General features: G+C 42.9%; 1 protein-coding gene across 1 annotated transcript in view; it reads right to left on the bottom strand.

The window, feature by feature from the left end:
- Positions 1 to 218: 218 nt before the first annotated feature.
- Positions 219 to 9,894, bottom strand: part of Irag2 (inositol 1,4,5-triphosphate receptor associated 2) — a 44,934-nt gene continuing 35,258 nt past the window's right edge. Inside the window, exons 13-19 of the mRNA XM_048335040.1 lie at positions 8,188 to 8,335; positions 7,012 to 7,055; positions 5,025 to 5,087; positions 4,867 to 4,916; positions 4,493 to 4,594; positions 2,219 to 2,326; positions 219 to 465 (exon numbers count right to left, since the gene is read on the bottom strand). Of these exons, the coding sequence (XP_048190997.1) occupies positions 222 to 465; positions 2,219 to 2,326; positions 4,493 to 4,594; positions 4,867 to 4,916; positions 5,025 to 5,087; positions 7,012 to 7,055; positions 8,188 to 8,335 (759 nt within the window). The 3' untranslated portion in view covers positions 219 to 221. The remainder of the gene's footprint in view (positions 466 to 2,218; positions 2,327 to 4,492; positions 4,595 to 4,866; positions 4,917 to 5,024; positions 5,088 to 7,011; positions 7,056 to 8,187; positions 8,336 to 9,894) is intronic.

A 9,894-nucleotide genomic window follows, 5' to 3' on the forward strand; every position in this document is an offset into this window, starting at 1 on the left:
TGTTTTTTTGTTTTTATTTAGATACATTTGAGCAAAGCAATAACAAAATGTCCAGAGGTTATGAGACTAGCCTATGCAGGTCCCCCCTGTATTTTCGCAGGGGAGGGGCCCCCAGAGCAGGAAGGGGTGGCATTTCCCAGACATTCCCGTGACCCCTGCCCAGCCAGGTGCAGGTGATTCATTCTGAGGTTCAAGTTCAGGAGGCCACAGATGTGAGGCGGTCACACCGGCGGGGGCCCGCGGGGCTGGAGTCTGGCCAGCGGCCACAGGATGTGTTCTAGGGACCCCCAAGGGTCCCCTCCCTGGGTGGGAGCAGCCTCCACTGGCCCCTGGAGAAACCAGCCCGCCAGGAAGCTCATCAGAGCCGCAGACAGCACCAGGAAGGTCCCCGAGAGCCAGAGCGCCTTGTTGCCTTTGCCCACGGCAGTCCTGATGTGGGCGGCCCACGAGGCCACGGGGGCCGAGCTGCGAGGGGACACAAGCAGCATGAGGGGCTGGTATCCCCCTTTCTCTCGGAGCACCCATCTCTCCGCCCGCCTGCATGCCACATTTCCCCCCGCCTCTCCCCAAGGGTGCAGGCTCCCCACGTGTGCACAGAGAGCATGCACACACAGTGGGAATGCACACCCACTCCACGAGTGTTCATCCCAGAGCACACTGCAGCCTCACAGGGACCAAAAATACCTGCCTGCTAAAGCAAGATACGTGAGTGTGTACAGGACGTACATGGGCATATACAATGTGTATACATATATTCATATATGTATGCATATGTGGTTATGTGTATATATTACATGTATATTTATACTCATATAGGTATAGATGCATGCATTATATATTATATAACATGTGTATATATAATATATACTATAGAGTCACATCTTACATATAACTACGTATTGCATATAATTATATATAACATGGCTACATAAGGTACACAGTTATATATATATGGTTATATGTAATGCATTTTTAAAGGTTAGATTTAATACATATTTGTATATCCTTATGCAGATGTATATATGCACAAATCCATGTGTGTATTCACATATGTGCATGTATACTAGACACAATATGTAATATATACAAATACATGTATATGATAGTTCATTTTTTTCATTATATTCTATATCTGCTGTGCTAATATTTCAAAATTTTATTTGAAAAAGATCCACCAAGATGAGTGCTGGTAGCTCACGCCTGTCAACCCAGCTACTCAGGAGGCTGAGATCTGAGGCTCATGGTTCAAAGCCAGACTAGGCAGAAAAGTCTGTGTGACTCTTATCTCCAATGAACCACCAGAAAACTAAGTGGTGCTGTGTCTCAAAGTGGGAGAGCACTAGCCTTGAGTGAAAAAGCTCAGTGAAAGAGCCCAAGCCTTGAGTTCAAACCCCATGACTACATCACCACCACCAGGAGCTAGATATAGTGGTTCATGTCTATACTCAGCTTATCAGGAGGTAGAGCTTGGGAGGATCATGGTTCAACATCAGCCTGAGGAGAAAGCTAGCCAAGACCCCATCTCAACAAAACCGCTGGGCATAGTGATTCACCCCTGTGATCCCAGCCATATGGGAGTTGTGACCCAAGTTTGAGCCAGCCCTGGGCAAAAAAACAAACAAACAAAAATACCCATGAGAGACCTATCTAAAAACTGGTCTGGGAGCATGGCTCAAGTGGTAGACAACCTGCCTAACACATCAACACTCTGAGCTCAAAAGCAAAACAAATGAAACCAAAAACACCCACCAGAAACAAAAACTTAATTTGACCTCATTTAACTTTGTGCTCATCTCTGTCCTGGGCCTCGGTCGCCGTCCCTGCCTCTTCTCAGATAATTTCAGGGGTAACTACCATAGCAGAGCATGCAAAATCTGTTGTTCAAACTGAATTTAACAACTCAGCCTGTTTTCAAGTTTTTTGTTTTGTTTTGTGCCAGTCCTGGGGCTTGAACTCCAGGCCTGGGCATTGACTTTAAGCTTTCTCTACCACTTGAAGCAGAGCTCCACTTCCCAATTTTTGCTGCATCATTGGAGATGAGAGTCTCACCAGATTTTCCTGCTTGGGCTGGCTTTGAACCACATCCTCAGATCTCAGCCTCCTGAGTAGCTGGGATAACAGGCGTGAGCCACCGCAGCTGATGTGATTTCCTATTGTAACCTGTGTTACCCTTTCCCCTTCCGCTGCCATGGTGGTGTTTGGCCTGCAGCCCACTTACAAGGATGACATGTCCCACTTTGATGGAGTATTTTTCTTCTCAGAAAGGCTGGGCTTCCTTGTCCTTTCCACTGTTTCTTCTCCAGGAGGCTCTGAGTCATCTTGAGTTCTGCAAACAGGTATTCGGTTCAGACCTTTGAAACCTGTACTGCTATGCTCTAATTACTTATAACATTGTGTTGTTTTGCTGTATAACTCAGTGTTCATGGATATTTGTTTTGCTTTCTAAAACTTTCCAAAAGATATGCCATCGGCTGTATAGGAATTTTCGTGTGTGTGTGTGTGTGTGTGTGTGTGTGTGTGTGTGTGTGTGTGTGTGTCAGACCTGAGATTTTAACTCAGGGCCTGGGGGCCTTTGTACTCAAGGCTAGGACGCTGTCATTTGAGCCACAGCACCACTTCCAGCTTTTTACTGGCTCATTGGAGATAAGAGTCTCATAGACTTTCATGCCTGGGCTGGCTTTGAACTGTGATCCTCACAGCTCAGCTTCCTAAGTAGCTAGGATAACAAGCATGAGCCACTGATGCTTAGCATAGTTTACTCTTTTTAAAGGAAAGAGGTCCTCAAAGACATTTGGGGAAGTTTCTCAGTGTCTCAGTCTTCCTTTTAAAAGTTATCTCCAGCAGAAAAAAAAACCATACCATCATCCACACAGAAATCATCGTTTAAAGAAACCACTGGATTTTTTTTTCTTTCCAGCTGTGTGGTACTAACTGTTAAACCTGAGCGGTTTGTGCCACTTGCAGCGGGGTGCATAGGGTTTCAGGGAATCCTTCATGGTTTCCTGCCTTTCCATCACCTGGGATCAGTCACAGTGAGTTCTCATCAGAGTCACTCAGTGAGCACTAAGCTCTCACTGGAAGCACTCCTAGGGTAGCCATGGAAACACTGAGATCGAGTACTGTTCCGGGGTTTGTTCTGTTGAGAAGGGTTTTGAGAGAGCATTCTCCTGTGTCCTTTGGGGCCTAAGCTCCTTCTTTCATTATAATAGAGTCACAGTATGTTTTCACTGTTTAATTCATACATCCAGAGACAGGAAATAGTATGCCTTTCCTCCCCCTTATGTAAATGAGGACAGATGTATATGCATGGCATGTTATATGTGTGCTACATACTACATATGTTATACATACATGCATATGTGTATACAGATAGATAGATAGATGGATAGATGATAGATAGATAGATAGATAGATAGATAGATTTTTTTTTTTTTTGGCCAATCCTGGGGTTTGACCTTAGAGCCTGGGCAGTGTCCCTGGGCTTTTTTACTCAAAGCTGGCCCTCTACCACTTGAGCCACAGCAATACTTATGGCTTTTTGGGTGGTTCACTGGAGATAAGAGTATCATAGACTTTCCTTCCCTGGGCTGGCTTTGAACCCATGATCCTCAAATCTCAGCCTCCTGAGTAGGTAGAATTATAGGCGTGCGCTACCAGCAGTGCTTGGCATATTTCATATATTTTTTAAAATCTAAGTGGATGGAGTTTTTACTTCTGTGGGTCATCATTGAATTTTCCCTTTGATGGCAGACACCTTCCATGGGAAAGTATTTACCATTGCAAAATCTGTAAAATTCTAGGACTTTTCTAATTGAAAATCACAAACATGAATTGTAAGAACTAAAAAAGAGAGAGAAAAGGAAACCACCAGTGTGTCCTGCCTGTAACCATAACTACTGAGGAGGCTGAGATCTGAGGAGCATGGTTCAAAGCCAGCCCAGGCAGGAAAATCTGAGTCTCTTATCTCCAATAAACCACCAAAAAGATAAGAAAGTGGCTCAAGGTGTGGCTTAAGTGGTAGAGCACCAACTTTGAGTGAAAAAAGCCACAGGAGAGCACATGTTCAAGTACCACCACACAGATACACACAAAGAGCTAAAAAAAAAAAAAAGTGAATATTCGGGCTGGGAATATGGCCTAGTGGCAAAAGTGCTTGCCTCGTATACATGAGGCCCTGGGTTCGATTCCTCAGCACCACATATACAGAAAATGGCAAGAAGTGGCACTGTGGCTCAAGTGGCAGAGTGCTAGCCTTGAGCAAAAAAGAAGCCAGGGACAGTGCTCAGGCCCTGAGTTCACAGCCTAGGACTGGCCAAAAAAAAAAAAAAAAGTGAATATTCACCAGTAACCTAGAATGTTCTATAATCTGTAAGACTTTCAATGAATTACCTTCTGAATGCAGCATTGGTCTTATCCCTGCGGAATTAAAGAAACACCCCTTGTTTACACCCTCACCCCGGTCTATTCCATGAACACACTCAGTTCCACCTACTTCAGCTCATGTCTTTCCTCCTCGGCATCGGCCCAGGAGTAGGTGCTAATAAACCGATGCAATGACGGACGGTGTTCACTCTGCTTGGACCCCAGCACACGCCTGTACGAAGAAGACGAGCTGTACAGCGAATCAAATATGTCTTCAGCAGTTATCCATGCATGTGCTTACATCAACACAAACATTATTCCACTATTTCCTGTGGTACCTTCCCATAACACTTCCTAAGAAGCCATGAGTCTACCCTAGGTGTCCTGTTTATTCTGTTTATACTCTTAGAGAGTCACAATACTGTAGCAAATATCCCAAAGGCTCCTCTAATTTAGTTATAAAACAAGAAGGTTCCTGGTGGTGAGTGGCAAAGTCAGTCTTACCAACTGCTGGCTCTTCTGCTGAATCGGTCATAACTATCCAGCCCAGCCACCTTCAAAAGTTGAGATATCAAATGACAAAATATGTATTGAGTGAGGGACATATTTTTCTTAAATAAAAATGAATTTGTGTTTGACTTAAACACAGGAAATTTGCTTACCATGCCTGCACTGCCAAGGTTTCTGGGTAAAGAAGCAATAGTCCCTCTTCGGAGAGAAGATGGCTAGCCAAAAGTGAAAATGGACATTTAGAAAAATCTCCATATTTTGAGCCAGTCACTTGTGGCTCACGCTTGGAATCCTAGCTACTCAGGAGGCTGAGGTCTGAGGATCCCGGTTCAAAGCGAGCCTGGGCAGGAATCTCCAATGCACCACCAGAAAACCGGAAGTGGCGCTGTGGCTCAAAGTGGTAGAGTAGCTAGCCTTGAGCAAAAGAGCTTGGGGACAGTGTTCAGGCCCCTGAGTTCAAGTACCACAACCAACAAAAAAATAAAGATTAAAAAATTCTTCATATTTTTATCCCTATACACAGCACTGACGGTTGTCTTTATAGATGTAATTTAAAGACATTTCATTGTTGTTGTTCCAGCCCTGGGGCTTGAATTCAAGGGCCTAGGTGCTGTCCCTGAACTTTCTTTGCTCAAGTCTAAGTGCTCTACCATTTGAGCCACAGCTCCACTTCTGGCTTTTGGGTGGTTAACTGGAGATAAGAGTCTCACAGACTTTGCTGTCTGAGCTGGCCTCAAACTTCAGTCCTCTGATCTCAGTCTCCTGAGTAGCTAGGATTACAGGCATAAGCCACAGACTGCTGGCTACTATATATCATTTTTATGGAAGAAAACATATCATTAACCTAGCCAAGTGGATTCTCTTGTTTTTCTCGTTATCATTGATTTTATGCTAGAAAAGATTTTTCCCAGTTTGGACAAATGTACATCTATATTTATAGCTTTTTCCTTGGTTTTTCCATGGAAGATTTCATAATGTTTCATTGAATTTATTTCTAGCTGATACATTGAAACAAAAATCAATTAGTAGAATAATAGGATGTTTAGATCATCTATGTACACACCACACATTGTAATGTTTAAATTGGGTTAACTAGGGGCTGGGATATGGCCTAGTGGCAAGAGTGCTTGCCTCGCATACATGAAGCCCTGGGTTCGATTCACCAGCACCACATATATGGAAAACGGCTAGAAGGGGTGCTGTGGGTCAGGTGGCAGAGTGCTAGCTTTGAGCGGGAAGAAGCCAGGGACAGTGCTCAGGCCCTGAGTCCAAGCCCCAGGACTGGCCAAAAAAAAAATTGGGTTAACTATCTCTTCAAATTTGTGTGTGTGTGTGTGTGTGTGTGTGTGTGTGTGTGTGTGCATGCGCATGCACGTGCACACCAGTCCTGGGGTTTGAATTCAGGGCCTGGGTGCCTTCCCTGAGCATTTTCATTCAAGGCTGGCACTCTACCACTTGAACCATAGCTCCATCTGGCTTTTCATGATTTGTTGGAGATAACAATCTCACAAACTTTCCTGCCTGGATTGGCTTTGAACCTTGACCCTCAGATCTCAGCCTCCTGAGTAGCTAGGATTATAGGCATGAGTCACTGGTGCCCAGCTCCACCATTTCTTTATGATGAAATCATTTCAGCTTCTTTCCTCCTGAGCTTTGAAATGTACAATATATTACGGTAATCTATCATCACCTCACTGGGGCCTCCTCCAACTCCTTCCTGCCTTGTAACTGACTTAGGGCTCATTCATCCACTTTTCCTTCCCTTCTCCCCTCTCCCAGCCTCCCTTCTCTTCCCCCTTCCACCCTCCCCCACTCTCCTCTCCTCTCCCAGCTCTGCCAACGACCATTCAACTTTTCCACTTCTAAACTTTGACATGAGACACTTTATTTTCTAGGAATGGACACACACACACACTATATATACACACGTGTGTAATCTGTGTGTATCGACATGCAAACATGCACACATATGATGTATATGTGCATGTATATATATATATTTCTATACGTATACACACATATGACTTGAAGTCGCTGCTTCCTTATGTACATTTAAAGGGCATAACCTCAAACTACATTTGAAACCAAAGCATTTCATAGGTACTTGCTAAGCAAGTGACTAAATGAGTTAGTATTTACCTTCGAGTTTAGAGACGCGGAGCGTTTTTTAATCTGGCAGTCATCTGAAAGTGGGGGGAAATGGTTACACATTTTAGAAGTTACTGGGCAAATTTATGTTAAAGCAAAGGTCAGAGTGACATGAGGTATTAATTTCATGTACACACTACTGTGCAATACAAGTATCCCTCATCTTTTTACCTTCCTTCCTGGTTTTATGATTACTATTATTATTATCTTTGAGTAGCTATACAAAGGGGTTTGAATTCAACATGTCAGGGGGTGAGCACAGTGCATGTCAATCCATGTCACCCCCTCCATCCTTCTCCCCATCTCCCCCAACCCCTCCCCTCAAGTCACCTGGTTCCATGCTCATATACACATTAAATATTATGACTGTAATCGCCCACCCTTCCTCTCTCCAGTTATCCACCCTAACACCACTACAATACATCTTTCAGCTTCCTGTTTTTCATTTTGTTAAACTGTAAACTAACTATTCCAAGGGCTCATAACATTGGAATCCTCCCACCTAGCCCATACTTGGGGGTCAGTTTGTTTATGCATATATGCATATGACCCTATGTATGTTTAAATATATACTTATCATTTAGTTATGACTTCCACATATGACAGAAAACATGTATTCTTTGTCTCTCTGAGCCTGAGTTACCTCATTAAAATACTGTTTTCTAGGTCTAACCATTTCTCCGCAAATAATATAGCATCATTGTTCCTGATGGATGAGCAAAATTCCACTATGCAACATATATACACTTATTATATATACATATGTGTATATTATACATCTTTATTTATATTGCATTTTCTTGATCCACTCTATTGTAGGGCATCTGGTCTTAGCTACTATGAATAGTGCAGTGATAAGCATGGTTGGCAAGTGTCTCGCCTATAGTTTGACTAGTAATCTTTTGGATAAATGTAATTGACTAACTTTCAACCATGATTATCAGATCTCATCCTTCTGAGTAGCTAGGATTACAGGCGGGAGCTACTGGTACCAGCTTTATTTTCCTAATGAAATTTTAACTTAGAGTTTTATGCTAAGATATTTAATAAGACAGTAAGAGAGCCTGGAAAATGGAGAACATTAGGAAAAAAAGAATACTATGAAGTTAAATGTCAATACTACTAGATGAATGCTATATAATACTATAGATGAATTCTTTTTATTACCATCATCTTCCAGAGAGTTCAAGGGCCTTTCATTCTGCGTGAGAACCAGCTTGAGCTCTTCCAACTCAGCATGCTCCTTGGCATACATTCTCTTCAAGTTTTCCACATGCTGAATCATGACTTCAACAGCTTTGCTGACCCGGCTTTCCTAGGAGGAGGAATCAAATCAACTTGATATTGGAAATCCCACTCTCAATACTTAGTTGGATGGTAGAGATTCAACCTAGGTATTTACCTCCATTCCATCCCTAAATCCAACTACAATGTCAATAAGAGTGTGAGAGTGTACAAGGGGAAACAGAGCAGCAAATGGTCAACTAGCAACCGGCTTTGCCATGCATGATGTTTCAAGAATGAAATGGAAGATAATTACAACCCAGAAAATGGAAACCTTAAGAGAGGCTGGAAGAAAAGCCAAATAACAGCCTAGTTATACTAGAGAAAAATCCCAAATGAATGATGTTCTGTATTTAGGAGGCTGAGATCTGAAGATCACAATTCCAAGCCTAGCTGGGCAGACACATCGGAAAGACTCTTTTAACCAAGTAACCAGTGAAAAGCTGGAAGTGGAGATTTGGCTCAAGTGGTACAGCTCCAGCCTTGAGTGAAAAAGCCAAGAGTTCAGGCACTAGTACCAACACACACATACACACACACACACACACACACACACACACACACGTTTGAAGGGGAGTATGTGATGAAAAGGAAAGAAATCTAGAAAAAGTGAGAGCCAGAGATTCCTTCTTACTCCGGCCAGCAGAGACACTCTGTCATTTTGGCAAAGATCATATGATTATTGAGGGAATAAAACAAATAGTGGGTGGTGAAAGTTCGAGCACTAGAAACAGATTCCAGGAGAAAGTGGGTGCATCTATCAAATAGCAAAGTCTGCCCATTCTTCATCCCAGCTTGCATACACTGCAAGGTTTGGAAACCAAGGTTGTAATTTAACATCCAGAATGGAAGTCCAGAATGGAATATTCTGTATGGAATATTCTAGATGGAAGATTCCATCTTGAGTAAAGCTCATAGTTAGCAAGAACACACACACAATCCCCAGTCTGTTATATTGTGTACTGTATGGTCACCACTGAGAAATCGGGAAACTTTATAATTCATCCATCAAGAAAAAGATTATGGGCTAGGGATATGGCCTAGTGGCAAGAGTGCTTGCCTCGTATACATGAGGCCCTGGGTTCGATTCCCCAGCACCACATATACAGAAAATGGCCAGAAGTGGCACTGTGGCTCAAGTGGCAGAGTGCTAGCCTTGAGCAAGAAGAAGCCAGGGACAGTGCTCAGGCCCTGAGTCCAAGGCCCAGGACTGGCCAAAAAAAAAAAAAAGAAAAGAAAAGAAAAAGATTATGTTTTGTGTAGAGAAATGGATGGACCTGGGAAGATTATGTTAAGTGAAGTCAGGCTCAGAGAGACAAAGGGCACATGTTTTCTCACATATAAGTGGAAGCTAGATTTAAATTATAAACATATAATATATATATACAGGGTCTTATGCATAGATGCACAAACATATGAACTTAAGGTTTGGTATACACAGGAGGGTTTGAATAGGGTAAGTCCTTTGAACAACTAACTTACAATTCATCAAAATGAATACCAGGAAGCTGGGATTTGCATTGGGAGAGAGGTCAAGGAGGGTAGCAGCTGAATAGAGAGAGGAAGGATGGGAGAATAAATCACCATATT

The sequence above is a fragment of the Perognathus longimembris genome, chromosome 27 (assembly GCF_023159225.1).
Source record: "Perognathus longimembris pacificus isolate PPM17 chromosome 27, ASM2315922v1, whole genome shotgun sequence".
Lineage (NCBI taxonomy): Eukaryota > Metazoa > Chordata > Mammalia > Rodentia > Heteromyidae > Perognathus > Perognathus longimembris.